The sequence below is a fragment of the Chaetodon trifascialis genome, chromosome 5, assembly GCF_039877785.1.
Source record: "Chaetodon trifascialis isolate fChaTrf1 chromosome 5, fChaTrf1.hap1, whole genome shotgun sequence".
NCBI lineage: Eukaryota > Metazoa > Chordata > Actinopteri > Chaetodontiformes > Chaetodontidae > Chaetodon > Chaetodon trifascialis.
In genome coordinates this window covers 28,717,777-28,737,988 of record NC_092060.1, presented here as the reverse complement: position 1 = coordinate 28,737,988, position 20,212 = coordinate 28,717,777, and the positions used below count along the sequence as shown (strand labels likewise).

The 20,212-nt window shown below is 46.0% G+C and overlaps 1 protein-coding gene across 1 annotated transcript in view; it reads right to left on the bottom strand.

Annotated features, from left to right (window-relative positions):
- fat2 (FAT atypical cadherin 2) overlaps positions 1-20,212 on the bottom strand; it is a 95,109-nt gene that overhangs the window by 15,688 nt on the left and 59,209 nt on the right. Inside the window, exons 18-25 of the mRNA XM_070962546.1 lie at positions 18,435-18,572; positions 18,173-18,316; positions 15,372-15,569; positions 12,400-13,000; positions 11,771-11,971; positions 8,827-8,984; positions 3,919-4,369; positions 972-1,125 (exon numbers count right to left, since the gene is read on the bottom strand). Of these exons, the coding sequence (XP_070818647.1) occupies positions 972-1,125; positions 3,919-4,369; positions 8,827-8,984; positions 11,771-11,971; positions 12,400-13,000; positions 15,372-15,569; positions 18,173-18,316; positions 18,435-18,572 (2,045 nt within the window). The remainder of the gene's footprint in view (positions 1-971; positions 1,126-3,918; positions 4,370-8,826; positions 8,985-11,770; positions 11,972-12,399; positions 13,001-15,371; positions 15,570-18,172; positions 18,317-18,434; positions 18,573-20,212) is intronic.

Genomic DNA, 20,212 nt, shown 5'->3' with positions numbered 1-20,212 from the left:
GAATACAGCTAGCTGCTGGCTTGATGAACAAAGTGTGTGATGATCTGACAGTGTGCTCGTGTGCGTGTGTTACAGTTAAGAGTACGTGTCTAATCACATGTACATGCAAATTGGAGGCCGTGCACGGATTCTGAAATGCAAACGTACTGCAGCGTAAACGATGTTGCATATTAACGAGGGCTGGGCTGGTCAGCCTTGCAGGAGTCATTATAACACCTCTGTGCATCTGATTCTGATTCTGTGGGTACATGTGATCTGTTTGACCACAATGCATTTGGGAGAGTTGCAGCTGCAAGTCATTTATCTCCCTTACTTTTTAATCTTTTGTTTTGGATTATTTAATAAATCATTTAGTGTTCAAATATTAAAGGAGAATCCAGTTAATTACAACCTGAATTTCTTTTTTGTGGCTCCAGCATCAGTTCTCAGATATGATAAATTTGTCCTCTGGAGGCGCACAGGCGTGGATGAAGTCATTTTTAGACATGACCACTTTGGCCTTTGATAAATAATAATTTATTGGAGCATCGCAGCCAAAACCAGCAATTACACTTTATGAGGACAGTCTATAAATGGACTAACAGTGATCAAGATTAACCTGAATAAGCTTCGACATCCATGCAACCATAGCACGAGTGTGACGAGACGGTTTTAATGAGTTTTATTTTCCTCCTGTCGAGTTAGAATAAAGTTTGTTTTATGAAAATTTGACAATTAAGTTCAGTCAAAGAGAGAAACATGAATTCATTGTCCTGTATTACGTGACAGGATGGGCTATAGCTAGCTGGTTAGCGTGCTAACTTCAGTAGATATCTCTGCAACGCAGTATACAAAACTGTAACTTCTTCACATTTGTTGATGATGTTCGTTCATTTTTTCCAACATTTGAAACTAAATTTCTGCCCACATCTTAAACGTCGTACCTTAATAAATAAGTAATTTTAAGAAATAAAGTGTGTGTGTGTTTTTACCGTGCTTCGGCGTTGTCCAGCGAGCAGTTGCACATGTAGCCTTGAGCCTTGGGTATGCACACCCTGCCGTGGGCACATGGCTGGGAGGCGCACGGGTTGTCGGGCAGCTCGCAGCGGGCGCCGTGGAAGAGTCCTGCACACCTGCAGCGCGGCTCTGCAGAGTAAATAAAACACACTGACGTCTGAGACAAGAGCTGCTGATCAAAGCTGCGGCCAGTTTCCCCCACAGGCAGCAAATAATCAAAGCAAAGGTCAACCAGAGAGCATGTGTGTGTGTGTTTGACATTTAAAGGAAAAAAAAAAGTCAGCTAAAAAACTTTAGTACTGTTGTTGCTGTTTGTCTTCTTGCTATGGATAGCTGGTCAAAAACAGACGACGTGACATCACGTCCAGCAGCGACAGAGTCCGTCCACAGAAACTTTCACTGGTCTGAACATCAACAGTAATGTCTGAGTCAGAGCTTCTGACCAATCAGACGAGGAGAAACCCGCTCACACTTAAAAACTTGCTGCCTGTCGAGTGACCGAGCTGCGATTTTTATTACAGTTTAAAAGTTCAAGTGAACCACAGAGAGTTTTTGAAATGACACGTCCTCGAGCCGACAGCATCTGTCAAATTAAGAAGAACACCATTGTTTTATTGCAGGTTTGAGGCTCTTTTACAAAGACGCTCTGTAGTTTTGGCTCTGCCTGTAAAATAATTGTCCATGTACGTAAATGCAGCAGAAACGTCCCCAGAAGGAGACACTTTGGATGAGCTTCGGAAAGAAACCAGTTATTAACAGTTTCATCACTGGTGCTGCGCCTGCCTGTGGGGTCCTTTGCTCTCTTGTCATTTGCATACGCTTTCGGCCAATGGATCGGCTCGGTTGTGATCATGTGACCTCAAACAAGCTCTGGTGTTGGGATGAGGATGTCCTGCTTGATCTTTTCTCCTCTCCGCTGACCTTTGACCTCTTCCAGGTCAATGCTGTGACGAGGTTTGGTTTAATCTTTTAAAGTTTCTTTTGTTTCTTTCTTTCTGCCTGTTTTGTACATCGTGACCCTTTCTGAGGCAGGAAGTAAACCGAAGTGAAGCGTCGGTTAAACAGCAGGGGAACGACTTCATATTCTGAGGAAAAAGAAACAAACATCCACAGCCTTCATTGTTTTTCCTGCCTGTCTCGAGACATTTTCCTGAGCTGGAACTCGTCCAGCATCGCCCTCCAGGGCTTTTGCCTGAAGCATAACTGAAATGTGATTTGACGCGATGATGAATAACGTCCTGAGAAAAGTAATACCTGGCTGTAACCTGCTGTCCGGTGTCCACAGGGGCCACAGTGGACATTTTATTATAGCACAGAATTATGCAGCTGGGTGACCGAACAGGTACAAAAAAACCAGCAGGTGGCAGGTTTTTGATAAGAGCTTTAAGGTTTATTTGTTTGCAGCCCCGGCACACAGATTTGTATCATCCTCACAGCTTTATGTTGGTTTCATATCCTTCCTCCCTGAAAAAGAACATGTCGCCTGAACTCTGAGCTGCAGACTCACCAGAGGAATATTATTTTAAAGCTCCTGGCTTTTATCTGTAATATCGCAGGGTTTTTTTCAGCTGCTATTCTCAGTAAAGAAGGAGGAAAGCAGTCACATGTCCTCTCAGAAAAACAGACATTGCATGCTAAGAACTGAAGCATTCAGCCAATTTGTGATAACCTAAAGCGGTAATAACACAGCAGCCACATAAAGAGTCTGATAAGGATCACGGCTCGTCCCTGACTGGGGGGGGGGGCTGCAACCTTAAGAACTTTTCTTACATTTCACGGTTGGAAACTGCGGCTCTGCGTCTTCTTTGTACAATAAAAAGAACCTGAACGTGCAGGTTTGAAGGATCAGGCTGCTGATATTCTACATTTATCTTATCAAAATGTTAGTTTTACCTGTCCGACTCCTCGTCTGTCTGTCGGTTTCACTGGTTGCTAATGAAGATGTGATTCTTTAAAAAAGGCTCTGACATTTCCTTAAACCGCTGTAGTTTCAGCTGATGTTACTGACACAGGCTCTTCAGTGGATGAATCCACTGCTGGTGTTCACAGCGATCCCACTGGAGACGTTTGTGCTGCTTCACACTAAACGTTGGTGAAGGGAAAATCATGGTGGAAAATCTGATAGTTATATTCTACATCAAACTGCTCAGCTTGGCTGTGCTGTAATTAAAATACATCGATTTTCAGTCTGTTTTGTTGGTTTTAGTCTCTGTAGTGTGCAGCGGATGTTTTTTTTTAAAAACTACAGTAAATGTTATCATCCTTCTTCATTTCTGCAAGGTTTCTTCTGTTTATTTACGCTGTTTTCTGGCAGGTTCACACCTCAATGTAACGTTCTGTTTTCCTCAGAGCTCAGAAACCAACAGACAAACTGCATTTGTTTCAGAAAAGCAACGAGAGAAGAAGGAAGCACGCTCACTGAAGAGGTAAGGAATGAATGGAGTAATAAGAGTTGGACTACAGCAGGGGCTGGTGGAGGAGGAGCAGAAGTCGTTAATGGAGGCATGAAAGCAGAGGATAATTCTTCTGTATGTGCTGAGAGAAGCAAACTGGCTCGGTATCATGTTATTTTATGTTTCTACAAAACGGCAAAAACAGCACAACAGAGACGGTGAAAACACATTTCTGTTGATTCTCGTGTGAACAAGTGGGTCCAGTCAAGTAAATCAAACCTTTGTTTTCCTGAGAGATCGTAGCCATTAGCAGAACTGCAGGGTGAGAGGGAAGCTTATAGGGACCATCTAAACGCTGATGGTGTCGTTATTCTATAGCCATTACACTGGGCAGTAAACATTTACTCCATAGCGATAAAAACTTGTGTATTTCCAGTCTAAAGACACCATCAGCTTCTTTCTATGATCAGTGAGCTCTCACGTGAACAAAGTTTTCAGGCTTTAAACTTGAGTCAGGTGACCTCCTCACCTCCACCAGCGTCCTCGCAGACCCCCCCGTTCTGACAGGGGTTACTGTCGCAGGCTCCTGCCCTGCTGCAGCACTGGTACACCCCAAACACCCTCCTGCTCCCGGGCCCGGCCCACTCCGCCGTGTCGCCAGCTCTGATTGGCTCCCCGTTGAGCTCCAGGCCCTCTAGGCAGCCAATGAAATGGTGAGGATGCCGATGGACCTCCGGAGCAGCGACTTGAGCGAAAGAAGCAAAGAGCAAAGCACCATGGGAGCGCATCATCCGGCACGGCTCGCTGAGGGTGGTGAAGGCGGGATGCTGCTGGTCCAGGGTCAGTCTCAGGGCAGTGGAGTTGACCTCCAGCAGGACACTGTGCCACTGGCCGTCTGACACCCGATCAGATGTGATCAGCAAGGAGCCGGGGGAGGCGTTTCCACAGCTGTAGCTGAACCGCAGCTCGCCATCCGTCAGCTGAGGAATGAGAAAACAAGAAACAAGATGAAACCAAAGACCTTTCATTTACTCAAAGAAACACACACTCATCCAAGTCAGGACTTAATCTAAATCTAGATAAAACACACATTATGTAACAGCTTCGTCTGCAGAGTGGAGGATAGGAGGAGGAGGAGGAGGAGGAGGAGGAGGAGGAGGAGGAGGAGAGTTGGGGGGAAGATAAGGACAAAGAACTGTTGAGTTTCAATTTTAGATTATTTTTCTTATTAGAAAACCATAATGTGGCTTTATTACACTTTATATTCAGCATTCTTAATACACTCAGAGGAGTTTTACCTAATATCTAACCTGTATTCTACCTTCAGGGTAGTTAACGAACTTTTCTCCTCAATTCATTGAGTTAAACAGAGGCGACGCCTTCGAGTGGGAAACTGTACAAATGCTAAAACCAGCGTACGTCTGGGTGTGCTGAACATACTCTTACGTGTCATCATCTATTTATATTCAGTTGGCATTTAACGTGCATTTTAGACTTTGTTGTTTTATTGTTACATTGATTTCCTTGTTCAATTAAGGCAATTTCTGTTGGTGTTATTAGTCCCCCGGAAGCATCGATTTGGTGCTTTGAAGGTCAGAAGATGTCTAGACGTCTTGGTAAAAACTGGACTGACGGTGGAGGACACTCAGATCTTTAGGTTCCATATAATCATTGTTGAATGGCTGAAATCCAGCATTTAGTCAGGACCTTCTTTCTTTCTTCTTTAAATGCTGCCAACGTTTAGATGGAGCCATGTTTTAAACCCGTAAACTACCGATTCCGTGCTTCTGGCTTTGTGTTTGGACTGGTGCAAACATTAACAATCACTGTCAGAAGACTGCTCATTAATATAGAGACAACAAAATCTTGCATGCGCTGTAAACACGACACAAGCTTCAGAGCAGATTAGACATTTTCTTGGGCTTTCCTGAGACACAGCTGACGTAGCGTCACACCTGTACTATCAAACTACAGCACACACACGAACCCTGGGCCTTCGCACAAATGGTGGTCGCTGACTAATTCAGAAACACACTACTATGAATACCAAAGTACTTGTGTGTTATCACCAGCTCGACTCCTTCCTCATTAATTAAAAGAGGGCTGTGACCACCAGCAGAGCTGATCGAAGGTCTTGGTTTAAGCTTGAAGCAAGAAGCAGCACAAGCACACAGGATGTACTTTTTTCACACTGGGCCAGTGGAGACTGGAAGAAGAAGATAAACACGGCTGTGTGTTTGTTGACAAGTCTTCTGTGGTACAAATAAAATGAGCCTCTCGTGTTCTCCCTGTACAACACCTCGCAGGGCACGGTCACACATTTATTCAGCATTTCATCAATATCAGCGGGAGCCTCGTAACGCTTCTGCACGCTCAGCGTTCCCACAAACCAACAAGCCAGCAGCTTTTTTTATTCATGTTTTCTTTATGTCACGGAAGCTCCTCATATCTTCCCTATTAAATATACAGATGAAGTGTGTATTTTGCAAATTGCCAAGCATCACCCCACTGGAGGCTGAAAGCCGCGATGCATTATTGATACCGATCTGCTTTGCGCCTACTTGTTTAACTGCTGCAGCAGGATGCGCTTTTCTCTCTACTTTGCAGATCTGTTTTCTGTCTCGGTGCTTTTATTTCTCTGCTTTCTATAAATCTCAGCACAGCTCGGCTGCATTGCTCAGCACTGGGGCTCTGCGAGGTGACGCTGGGCTGCTTTTTGTGTAATTCCCTGTGGCTGGAATGATGAAAAATATGAACAGAAATAATTAATTTTGGAGGGATGGACCTGTGGAAATCCTCACATGGATCAATGACAGCACACACGAAGGGGTGGGGGCGGGGGGGTCTTGCTTTGGCTTATCATGGACAGATGCTGAAGCGCTGGCAGAGGAGCAAGTAAAAACCTGGAGACATCTGAGGCGCCTGTCGCTTATCTTTTAATCTATTTTACATGACTCGGTGTGACTTCTGGTGAGGTTTATGGTGGATATCTGAGGAGAGATAGCTCAGTTTGACGCACTCAGGATTTTACAGTATCAGCACAGTCAACGTAGCGCGGGCGCAGCGTCAAGTCTGCCTCCACAGGGATCGACGCTCGAGTGCGCTCGGTGCATTGTGACTCCATAAATCAACGACCCTGAGCGCCAACGCTGCAAGCTTCCTGCAGGGCAGAACAAGGCTGCTGCACTCATGTACTCTGCTTGCATGTCATGTATTTGTACACGCAGACACACGTATTACACTGAGAGCATGCAGTAGGAAGCACAGCGGCGATAAAGGCTTCTCTGAAAAGCTCACTTGTTTGTCGTGGTGCATGATAATTTGGTAACGTGGGAACAGTTTCATCCAGGAAGTGAAAGGTCACATGTTTTATTACTGTGTCCTTGAGAAAGACTCTGAAGAAAGATGATGGAAGATAAGAGGACTGAAGTGGCACCAAAGACAGTCGGTTTGTGTGACTGCATGAGGGAGTGCCGGTCCGCTGATCCCGCATCAGTGTGCATGCAAATCTTGGTTCAGCATGGAGTCTGTAAACTGCTCTGCTGTCAGCTCCGAGTCACCTTTACGTCTTCAGCTTCCCACAGCGGCGTTTCGTTCAAGCCGCTGCCATTTCCATTTCAAAGGTGACGACTGAGAGGAGGATGTGTGTGAGCATAAAAGAGAATTAGCAGCAGCAAATAAGTCTGAACTTTAATTTGTTTTTTCTCTCTCGACGGGCGGCGTGCTGATGAGATTCTGTGTTTCATAAGACGCTGCAGCAGCTCGCGTCCCGAGGGGGAACCAAGCGCACAAATAGCGCCTTGTGTCTCCAGGAAGTTTCTCTGAAGTCATCACAAAAACCAGGCGAGGGGCTTCTCAGATGACCATGTTCACAAATTCCTTTTGAAGCCATTTGTGCTCACAGTGAATCAGGCGGGGACCCATTCTTCATGTGCGAGGCGAGAACCAAAACCCAGGAGGTGGAACCTTGGGAAAGACTGAATGCTGCTTTTGAAGTTTTCACAGAATCAAAATGATTGAATATTCCGCCTGGGTGCACACGGATGTCACACAAATGAGAAGAGCCCACGAGGGGAAGCATCACGCTGCATTTCAAGCCCATAGAAAGACCTTTTTTTTTGGTTATCTGTTTAGAGAATTATTCATGTCTTTCAAAGAATACAACAATTCATTATTCTCTTTCAACGCGGCCCTTTAATACGGTACAGTAGACCTTGTATTGTAGAGATGAAGCTTCCTCTCCCTCGACAGGTCCGATACATCCTGACGGCGGCGTTTCATCAGGACGCCTGCAGAAGCATTTTGAGGGAAAAGGGCAACGAATGTCTCACGTGCAGCATTCGTCACAACTCGAGTTAAAAGGGCACAGATGAGCTGATTACACCGGAAAAACAGGGACTAATGACGGCAGACGCATGTCCCCGGCTCCGTGATCTGACGTGGAACTGTAAATGTGGGCTGGGTGGGAGTCCACCGCCGCCGCCTCAGCGCACACAAACACATGAAACACGCCACACGGAGATTAAGCGCTCCAGCAATGTGATCAGCTGCAGGGTTTGGAGAGATAGAACCAGCAGGGTTTGGACAGTAACTTGATGACCAGGACGAGGACGAGAAAAGGCCCAGCTGGTATTTCACGGCGAAGAAGGGCATGCTGTCTGAAATGTCAGCGTTGCCACAATAGAACAAGTTTAAATTGGCGAGTTTGAGGGGGTCAGCAGGTCTGAGTGACGCTGACGCCGCTGACCCACATACGGCAGAGCTCTGCGTTCGCGGTTAACACGGAAAAGGACAAACAGATTAGACACAAAACGCTCACCAGTTATCAAACATTCTGTGACACGTGAGCCGATAACATGACTGCTGGCACAAAGCAGCACAGAAAACATTGACATTTAAGATCAGTCGGAGCAGAGCGTCCGGCAGCGTCTCAACACTTCAACGTTCTCCAGCGAGATGAAATCAGCCTCTCAGATTTCATCATTCTCATAGCAAATTAGTGTCAAACAACATCATACTAACAGCACCTGAAAATTAGGAAGAGATTTAATCTCTCCACCGCAGCAATACAAAATAAATGACCTGCCAGCTTAGGGGAGAATCCACGATTTACTCTCCCTTCAAATGAATGAACACGATGGCTTTCTTCTAATTGAATTGCCTCGTGTGTTTTTTATCATCCTGAGCTGTTCTGACGTTTCCAACCAAAAGAACGAGGAGAACAAACGCTGACACACCAGTCATTCCTGGTTCGTCCTTGGACCGCCGCCGCCAGCACAAACTAATGCAAACACACCAACAGAAAGAGCCAAACTTGAGAGTTTAAACATATAAATTCGGTCTGATCTGGAGTTTGACTTCCTCCAGCATCACTGACTGATCTGAATTCGACACCATCAAAAATATAACCAATGTGAAACACTTTGAAGGCAAATACCTGTAAGGTTCCCCAGTCCTGGGTGCCGTTGGTGGACATGAGCAGGCCCTGCTGCTGGGAGGTCTTGAACCTCAGTGACACTTTGAAGTCCTGGTTGTCTTCGTCCATCAGGTGAAGGTACTTCAGGTAGGAGTTACCGTCGAACCTCACCGCCGACTCTGAAACACAAAAACAGCCGACAGCGAGTTCAATTTGGAGCAGAATGTTACAAGTTTGATGTTTTTCCATGTTTGGAAAGCTCTGGATTACTGTCTTCTGGGAAAAACTTATTTTACTAAGAAAACTTATTTCTTAGTATTTTCCATTTAAGTCTTAACTCTTCACACTCTTTAGCATCTTCTCGTTAACAAAGCGTGTGCAGGCGTTTATTTGTATAACTAAATGATCCCTTTTCACATCCCAACTCAAGTCAAACAGAGAAAACAGCAAAAAGCGCCTTCAGCTGATCTTCATCAGTCCTCGGGCAGCGCTGTTCTTCTGCCTTCACTCTGCTCTCAGTGTGGCAGCGAGTCTGAAGCGTGGTGTAAACTGAATGTAATGTGTGATCTCAGATCTGACAGACGAGACCGCAAAGAAAGAGAGAAGAAAGCATGTTCTTCCAACATTTGTTTGATCTCTTCTGCAAAATCGCCAAAAGCCGAAAAACCAAAACGGCCCAAAGCCAAAAGGAGGAGGCCGGAGCGAATGAGGGAGGAGCGGATTCATGAACGGATGCAGGATCTGTGAGGAGCGCATCGGTCTGCAGACAAAACTTCAGCTTTTTACTCGTTCTCAGATGAAACTTTAATGACGCCTCTGGGCAAGTTCAGAAACAACACGTTCCCCCCAAAAAAACTTTTCCTGAGGTGGGATTTGAAGCCAGAAACTTTTCTTCAGATTTTGACCTTGAAGGAAATCTAAAACTGTTTGTTTGTGTCACCGGTTTGAAACCCAAAGCGGCCTCGCATGGAGGGAAATCCTTCATCAGCTGCTGCTTGAAGTTTAAAAAACAGGTTAAACTCTCAGAGGACGAAAGTTCAAAAAAGACCTTAAAAACAGCCAATAAACAGTTTAATGACACAGAAAATGAAAGTTTAGTCAAACTCATTAACAAGGTAAAACACACCTGTACAGTGATTTTGGCCAGTTGTTCATCTCTGACCAATAAAACCTTTTCAGTGTGTGTTTCTGTGTATTATTATTTCTTCACAGCGACTCATCATTGTGAGTTTTCTAGTTTATTGTTTTTAAAATTAATAGTTTTAGTTCGTAAAATGTCAATTGGTATTCCAGAGCTGAAGCGGCGCCTTCAGACGTCTCGACGGATCCAACAACCTTCAGACTGCAGTGACATTAACAGAGAAAGACAGCAAGTGCTCATGTTTGAGAAGCTACAACCAGAAAATCTGCAAAATCAGAAAACTGAGGGTGATAAAATCTGTCAATGGACTGATGTGTGTTGTGTGAGCTGTGTCGAAGCCGAACTTCTGTCGCCTTTTCATGCATGATGTTTCTCTGATCTCAAGCACGAGAGAACAAACTTTATTTTAACGCCATGAGTCCACCTGCTTTTAAGACTCTTCTGTTTTCCTGCCTGTTCTCCGTCCTCACACGACTCCTCCTTATCACCGAGCCCCAGAGTCTCTTAAGAGCACAGAGGTATCCGATATAGTCAAAATACGGTGGCGATAACATATTCAAAGATGTTCCCGAAGGAAGAAGACTCTAAACAAGCTGATAATGAGGACATATCCTGCAAAGCACCTAGCTGACTTTTATTCTGTCCTCACACCACTAATCCTCACAGGAATGCCGACACAATTCACCGAGGACGACGGGACGAGGAGGCGCCGCTGCTCCATGATACAGACGTTCTGTCAGCTGTAACAGAAGCTAAGTGAGGGCCCACATTCATGCTCTGACTGATTTATAGGAAATTATGTGGGTTTAACAAGTGAGGCGAAGAACCTTCATCGAGTCTCTGTCCTCTCCTAAAAAACGAACCTGAACAGCTGAGGTGGATCTGTGTGCTGGGAAAGTCCAGCAGAACTGAGGGGAAACCACAGACCAGAGACAGGTTCATCTCTGTCTTCATCAATGTGAGACTTGTCCTCGAACCCGCAGCTGAAATCTCAGCGCGGCGCCATGAAAGGTTACGCAAAGTCTCTGAAAGCAAGAGGACTTGATTTGAAGGTTTTTGGGTTCAGCTGATTGACGTGATCATCCGTGTTACTGAAGCAGCGTCCGTGCTTTGTGTGTCGCTGTGCAGTGCAGTTACTTTACAGCATGACAGGAAACAGTCGTCTTTTTCTCCATTTCTATTAATATTTTGCACCCTAATTGCTTTTCTGTCCTTTTTTTTTAAATAATTTAAATAATTAGTTTATCTTGCTTTGAGCCTTTCAGCGGGCCTCCGCTGCTCCTGCGTGAGCTTTTTCTTTTCATTTGCCGAATGTCTTTTATAATTCTTGTACTTTTATGTGGAAATAAAGACTAAATAAAAAACCTAAAAGATGAAAATGTCTGTTTTTCCATTACGACAGAAGAAAGAAGAAATGTCGGTGGAGGTAAACGTGTCTGCGCCGCACAGCTGCGTTCACATCTGGACGACATGTCAGCCGTCCGCTCTCCGCTCTGTGGATGTTGACTGAAATGACTGCTGGAGCGCACCTCCACCTCCAGCGCCTTTTCTCATTCGCCGCTGTGGTTTTGTGTCGGATCAATTGTCAAAGCAGCAGGACGCCGCCGCTGCAGACGCATCCCACTCATTAGAGGAGACGAGGACGATGAGCTGAGTGGTGGGCTGTCGACTCTCTAACTCCAAATCGTTGTTCCCGCTGATAAAAGGCAGCCGCCTCCCCCTGGTTCACACATGCATCAATACCCGCATACACGCTCACTCATTAGCAGCTCTGCACAGTGCAGGTACATGCAGACGGACGGACGGACAGACGGACAGACGTACCGTTACAGGGGCAGACGCTCTCCCAGGTGTGCTGTGGGGTGATGTAACCGGCTCTGGCGGTGGTGAAATGGCTCATTCTTTCTCCTGTCAGCTGGACGGCGTTCCTGCAGCCTCGCGGCGGACAGTTGGCACCGAGACACCCGTTGTGGCTCATCCTGAGGATGCTGAGGCCCAGAGAGTCCTCGATGTCGGAAATGATACCTACACGAAAGAGCTGAGCGTTCACATTGGAACAGACTCTTCATCTCACGTCACCTGACGGACTCTGTGTCTGAATCAGTGGCTGCCAACATTTTTTAAAAAGAGTTCAAGAGCTATTGAAGAAATGTTGTCTGATATTCATTTCTTCAATTATTTTCCATTAAAAGCTAATTTATGCTTTAAACTGCAGAGTCATCGTTTTAAATCCTGAACTTCAGAACATGAATATGAAGAAATTAATCTGGATTTGTACCTTTTGGGGTGTTTTTTTTTCTTCAAACTGCCTCATATATCACAGATCCTGCATATCACATGGTGCTAAAACATTAATCCCTGAATCAATGAAGTCTTTTATCTTATGGAACAGACTGGACGCCCTCACTGTGACAGCTACATTAAATGGCTCAATGTGAATCTTGACTGATCACCTGCAAGTCTGCTGGTTGGCAGAGGCTGGACGAGTCCATTCTGAGGCCTCCAGACCAGCAGGGCCTCCAGGACCTTGTTGTCAGGTAGCTGCTGGAGGCTGGCCAGGTGAAGCTCTTGTCTGGGTAAACCCAGAGCCTGTCCTAAGCTGCGCTGGAGGCCTCTCCAGTGGTCGCCCAGAAACTCCTCCGGGGACAACCCCACCAGCTGCAGCGTGAGTCCGGAGTCCAGCGCCCTCTGGTCGGCCGCCCACACGTGAATTCTGACCCCAGTCCAGACGCTGAACTTCCCGTCGGTCACGCTCACGTTGAGGGCGTAGGAGCCCTCCTCCAGGTTTTCATCCGCCCAGATTTTGCCATCAGTCAGGTCGACGGAGAACCTCCCGCTGTCTGGCTTCTCTGACACCAGCCTGTAGGACAGGACGTCCTGCAGGTCCTGGTCTGAGGCGTGCAGCCTGCCGATGACCCGGTTGGCAAAGAGCCCGCCGGAGGTCGTGATGAAGACTTCCAGAGGCACTACAGAGGGAGGATGCTTGCTCTGCTCGGTGACATTGATGTTGACCACACAGATGGAGGAGAGGGGAGGGTGTCCGCTGTCCGTCACCTGATTGGTACATCGATAGCACATGACATGAACAGACTGATATATACTTTTTCTTTTTTGAGAAACACAATGAATTTTGTACCTGTACAACCGCAGGACTCATAAAACCGATTTACAGGAAAGATTTGATGCTTGTTTGCTTTTGTATTGAGAATAAGACGAGAAGACAATGCTGCAGCAGCTTATCTTAGCTTAGCTTAGCATGAAGACTGCAAACAGGGAAACACCTGAACTCACTGGTCTGCTAAGAAAAAGTCCTGCACACAATCTCCATAAAAGCGCAAAGAGTTTTTTTCAGTCTTTGTGCGGAATCAAACAAATGAGATATGACTTGTTAGTTACTGAGCTTTAGAGGTGCTGGTTGGGTCGAACTTCTTCTGCTGACACAGATTAAACCCTGAAATCTCCGTTTATCAACATCATATATTTAGAAGAATTTTGAAGTGAAAAACAATCCCTCCGTGGCTTAAATGTAACTCTACACCTTTTTCTTAATTTAATCTGCACACATATATGAATATATAAATAGTCCCCGTCTCTACCTCCACCTAACCCTCCACGGCTCACCTGCAGGTTGAGTGTTCAAAGAAGAAGAAGAAGAAGAAGAAGAAGAAGAGTGAATTGTGCGGGTTCGCTTACAAGTCGATGTATCAGAATGTGTATTTCATGTATCGCTCAGGAAGACGTGCTCAGCTCTTTTGCTCCTGATTCTGGTTCGTTCTGTAGCGAATAAAAACCATCCCAATGTCACGATGAGACTCTCTGGAACTTGATATGCTTCAGCTCAGAACGACGTCCTAGAACATCATTGATCTGTTCATGTGAACATGATCCTTCTGATTTTCAGTCTTTAACCTTCGGACACATCAGCCGTTTCCGGTGCCGTTGAAGCGAAGCTCGGCATCGAGTATTTATTCACGTGAAAATTCTGTCTACTTTTCAAACATCACAGCCGTCTTTGCTTCTGTTGTGCTATGCTGTGTAGTTTTTACCTCCTGAAAATGATTAAAATCGGACATCAGAAACAGAAAAATCAGCTCTGAGCTTGCAGACATGCTCCCGACATGTTGACAACGACATAACGAATGAATGCGCTCGTTCTACTGTTCTTGCTGAATTATTAATATTTCTGTCCTTGATGAACATTTCTGTCCCACGACACTCTGAATGCTGTGTGTGGATTTTTACAACGACCACAGAAACTGGGTAAAAACATCTTTAGTGAAAAAAATGCAGTTATTGGATGAAAATATCATCTATCAGCAGTTCCAAACACACAAAAAACATTTGTGCCAGCCAACAAAAAGCCATGCACTGTGATCTGCTGATATGCATATTCAGCTGAATGCTTTCAGCTCGTAATCCTGAGCTGCTTTGAAAGCTGTGAGCAGTGACCTTTTATTTCTCTTGGAAAGACATAACAGGGTAAACTTTGTTCAGACTAAACTCATGGATTCCAGAGGTACTGTTTGTTAATGTCTGGCCTCATTTCAAGTCAAATCGGCACTTTTTAGCTCCCTAAAGCATCACGAGCTCTCAGCGTGAGGTCACTCCTGAAGCTCAGCAGATGGTGACAGTTATTCAGTTACCACTTCCACCTCTCCTGACAGCGCAGTCAGCAACGCAGCGGCCGAGGCCGCGAGGGACGCTGCGGCGCATCAGCATTTCAGCCCCGAACCAGGACGACGTGAAACACTTCGGAGCGTCTTTCCTCGTGTGACAATTTGTCAGATTTTCATTTTATGGTCCTGCGATTGCTGCACAAAGTTGAAGATGTCGGAACGTGAGATGTGACGGACATGACAATAGATTTTTATCCTCCCACTGGACGAAACCAGCAGAGGAAGAATGAAAAGAAAAGCTTTAAATGAGAGTTAAAATGAGTGGAGGGCAGGTGAGCGAGCAGGGACTCAGGAGCCTGGAGCTCGTATGTGAATCGACCTCTGAGGTGATCGGGAGGCGATGTGATGGGGGATGACGGAGGACACGTCCCCCCCGCTAACCCGCCATCAACCGCCTCCATCTCCTGGCAGCAGAGGGTCTGTTAGCCTCGTTGGCCTGACTCATCGATCCTTCATCTGACTGAGGTTTGTGCAGGTTCCAGTCTGCGTCCCCGGCTGTGACTGAAACATCAGCAGTCTGAGCAGCGTATTGATAAATCCATGCTGCTGTCCGTGGTGCTGAAGCAGCAGGCGGATTTGTAATTGCGCTTTTTTCTGTCTGTCCCCCTGGATCTGGAATATTCTCTAAACTACGTACTATGAATGCTTCTGTACTACATGCTAGCCTACTGTGTGTACTCCACTCCCACTGGACCAGTTTAAAAATGAACAAACCACCAACTGCCTCCAAGCACAGCCTGTTCTTTTACCTGAATCTTGAGCTGGTGATGGGGTTTGACCTTCTTTCTGAGCGGAGCGGAGAGCGACAGCAGGCCGCCCTGGTCGACGTGGAAGCGACGAGCCTCGTTGCCGCTGACGATGTGGAAGGAGAAAGGCGGTCCGTTCCTGGGCGTGTCTTTGTCCGTCACGACGAGCTGGAGGACGCTGCTGCCGACGGACTCGCCCTCCTGCGGGAGACGAGGTTTATTAATTCAGCCTTTACTTCCAGTTTAATACAACAACTCGTCAATAAATCCTACTTTTAGGAAATGAGGGTTTTCAGGAGGTGTTCATTGAACTTTATGGTCATTTTGGAACCTTTAGTTTGGCCTTTAGTAGTAATTTAGCCATATTACTTTCGCATTTATAGCAACTTCTTAGATCAACTTCCAGGAAGCTGTTGATAAAATATGCATGTCCAATACTTTAGTAAGTACTGAGCAACCAGGAAAACTTAAGCAGCACAGGACAGTGACTACAAAATATTAAAATCCTTAAATTGTTCACCGTTACTGATCACCTCTTCACAGCATCTTGAGAGACTGTCTGCTGGTTTTCGTAGCGTAGTGAAATTAATAGAAGCCAGTGGTTCCCTGGGAGGTGGGTTATCAATCTAAAGGCATACTTTAGGAGGAGGGCAGCGGTGAAATAAAAACAATTTGGAGTTAATGGGCTAAAACATGCAACAGCTCCAGTGTGATCTTTCAAATTTCAATTAGAGCACAAATCACCATCCTGTTTTGGCTTCATCACAGTGAGTGTGAGGGAATGTCCAGGAAGTCGACTTCACACGAGCACAGAACAACACGGAGGCTGCTGCAGCGAGTGATGTGAAAGTCTATCAACAGCAAAACAGGAACAACAGAAACATAAAGGGGCACCGGCGGAAACTGAGACCAGGCTCGACACTGACACCAGTGATGGACGTGTGAATGAAGCCTGTAAAGCATTTTTTCTTTGTATGTTGCTTCATAAAGGGTCGCTGGTTCAACAGCATCTAAAGCCCCTGACAGACGTCACCTGATCAGCGCTAAACCTCTGCTTTGTGAGTCTCTTTCCTCCACAGAAACGTGTCACAGATCCTGGTCGTGGCGTTCACCTGTCTGCTACCATGATGAACTTTCCAGTAAACCAACACAGATGCAACGTGTTGTAGCGCTCAGCATCCTTTGAGGTGTTCCACAAAGACACAGAGCTGCCTGTTCATCTGCAGCCTAACACACCTGACGACGACACCTGTGCCGCTCGTAAACGTGGAAACAGCGAAACAGCAGAGAGGATGCCGCCGCCGCACCGGCCTGAAAACAATGACAACTCCTTTCTCCTCTTTCAGCATCCATCTGCTTAATGCAATCAGGGCTTTCTTCATGAGCTGGCCGTGGAGACGTCAGCAGATGGGATGATATCGCAGAGTTTGGATTCATCAGTGCGGACGTTTTGGCTCGTGAAGCAGCTATTCTGTGATTGGATGGGAGCTTCCGAGCTGGCAGAGCTGCAGCAGGTAGAGTGATAGAGAGCTGGCAGAGAGAGCTGAGAGCGTCAGTGAGCAGCAGCCAGCGTGGCTGAAACAGTGTGTGACAGCACTGCTAGAGCCATGAACACACACCTGCAGACGTCTGTATCCACAGGTACGCTGGCAGCACTGAGGCACGCGGCGATACGGTAAAAGTGGCTGTTCAAAGTTTCTCCAAAGCGGCACACTTCGTCCTGTAATTAGAGGTTGTAGGTGAAAGGGCGGCGCTGATGTCCTGCTCGCGCACCAGCTCTGACAGATCATGACAGCTGATGTTCCCGCCTCTTTGATCCCTCAGAGTTGAGAAACCTCGCTCTGCTTTGGGCTCTCTGAAGAGTTTCACTCTTGAACTCTCAGCACACAGTTTTAATGAGCTCTGGGTGCCGCAGTTATGATGGAGCAGCACATTTTCACTGGAGAGCGTTTGAGAAAGAGAGTTCTAATGATACAGAAGGGCTGACTGATAGAGGATGAAGGACCTTTAGTGATTTCTCTTTAATTACCGTCAGTCATTAGTTCATCTGTCTTCATTATGAGCGTGTTCGGCGGTCAGGAGCAGAGCTGGTTTGCAGCGTTGCCTCAGGAACATTTGGCTCCACTAATGGCTGGTTTTTTGGGAAGATCTTCAAAAACTAACAAGCGTTTTCACTTTCCTGATGCATCATGAACAGATAACAGACGAGGAGCTGCATGTTCTGCTCATATTTACATGAACGCGAGTCCCCCGTTCATATTTTTTCATTGAGTTATCAAATTTCACGCATGAATGCGACTGCAGCCCCCCCACAGGACACCAGAGGTTATTTGCGGAGGCTGATGAGCAGATGGGTCTTTCCGGAGCTTTCCGGGTGCGTTTTATGTCCTGCTTGTTGACTTTCTGTCGATGCGTAGTCTTCTGCAGGCGGCGCCGTGCCAACATGTCTTCAGCTGCTTCGGGCTGCAGACGTGTTTGGTTTGTGAACACAAAACCAAAGCTGTGTTTCCAAAGTGGAACGAAGAAGCTCTTAGACTGGGTACGGTGTCCCCCGGGGGTCAGATCAATTAAAAATACAGGGTTAAAGTTAAAAAGAGCACTCCTCATTATTGGAGGGCCCATTTGTTTTTGTAAATGAGGGAAAAGATGAGAGAAAGGATGCATGTTCAGATTTTCTAATCACTGGAGCACCAGCAGACACAATTCACCTGCCTGCATCACTTCCTCAACACCATGTGACCGTGCAGGTATGAGCTGTCCCACTGTGGACAAACATGCCGTGTGGGATGTTGTGGTGGTCGTACCTGCAGCAGCAGATTGTGGTTGACCTGCGAGAAGACGGGCGGGTTGTCGTTGACGTCGGTGACCGTGATGGTGATGAGAACGGCCGAGGACAGCGGAGGGTCGCCTTCGTCTGCCGCCTGCACCGTCAGAGAGTAATGAGGGACCTGGAGACGAGATGAGAGTCAGTATTCGGTTTCATGTCTTTTTGTTTGACTCTTTCTGTGCGAACATGAAATTTTTGCTCATCATTTTTCAGGACTGAACACACAGAAACACACTGACCTCTTCTCTGTCCAGCGCAGTGCGAACTGTGATTTCTCCACTGCGAGAGTCAATGGAGAACTGCTGCAGAGGGTCTCCGCTCACTATGGAGTAACGCAGCAGGTTGTTGATTGGACCGTCCAGGTCTGTGGCCGTTACCTGGAGGTAAAGATGGAGGGAGGGTGAGGAGAGGAGTAATGCTTCAGTCCATGTTAAGACGTTCTCTTACGAGGGATGTTAACGTTCAGGCAGAAATCAGAGGAATGTCTTGACTGTCGACTGAATGAATGAATGTCGATTGTTGGGTTGAAGGATTTTCTCAACCTGACTGCAATATTATTTTCTTTTAGCCTCAGTTTGGTTTTAACTTTACAACAAAATTAGCATGATCTAGCTTAGCTTTTATCTGGACTGTGAGCTTAGTTTAACACGGAAACAAGTAAATTAGCATCATGCATTAGCTTGTTTCAGCCTTGATGTTGACGTTACTCTGCTTTGGTTTTCAGTTGTGTTAAAGTGATAAAATTTGTGGTGAGATTCACATTGTTTTAAGAAGTCGGTAGAATTAACTTTCATATTATTATAGATGAAAAAAAGCAGTAAAAATTAATGAGACAACTGAGACAGAATGTACCACAATAATCTTTAATGGCACATTGTTCAATCTGTTTTAAGAAGTGACTTTTGGGCTCAATAATAGACGAAGACGACTCATTAAGATGTAGATGTCTCGCAATAAAACCATGAGCTCACCCGTATTTGTCTTCCTCTTTATTGCCGCCGCTTTAGCTCATCCTAACAATGGATCCTATTATTTTCTCTGCTGACGGAGGACACTCTCCCCCAATTATGTGATAAGTGATAACAGTTAAAACATTTTAAAACAGCAGCACGATGCAGCGAAATGTTGAAAACTGAGAGATGGGAACAGGGCGAGAGAAGAAAAATGTCAAATATGAAACCGTATGATTACAGACTCATCATCCAACCATCAGCGAAGCGCTGAGCTGTGTTATTGCTGCGTTATCTCTGCTGCTGGCCTGACAGATGACGGTTGACATGTCATATAACTGTGTGTGTGTGTGTGTGTGTGTGTGTGTGTGTGTGTGTGTGTGTGTGTGTGTGCGCGCACATGTACATCATCGACGAGCTGCCAGATAATCTCATGCTGCCATGTTGTTACTGTGTGTATGGGATTATTATCAAGGTTTGAATGAGCTTGAAACATGAAACTCTGTCTAATAACTGGAAATGGTTTCCATCGAAATATAAACCCAGTCAACCAGACGGCGGCCGCACTCCTCACACAATACGTCCAATTGACTTGAGAGAGGACACACGTATCCAGCTCAATGGTCCATTAAAGTCCTCCATGATGGATTTTCTGCTGTGTTTAATTTTTTGGAAACGCTGAATAGATCAACACCAAAACTGACAGACAAGACTGGGGGACTGAGATGCGCATACACGTTAAAAATGAGCGAGATGGATGGAAAAACATGGCCGCCATCAACCAAAAGAGTTTTACAAGGGGCGGGGCTTAGCAGGAAAATGGCCATAACTGAAATGCTGCAGGCTCTGTGATGATGAAACCAGCGTGTGATTGGTCTTGCTCCCCGTTTCAACTGACTTAAAATATCTGAGGTGACTTGGTTCACCTCTGTGAGGCCCGAAAGCTTCTTGCCGCTGCTCGCTGCTGTAATTCTGAGCCGTCGCTCTGCTGAGCACAGAGGGCCTCAAACCTGGAATCACTGTTCACAACGATATTAAATATGTGTGATGACCCATGAGCTGAAATC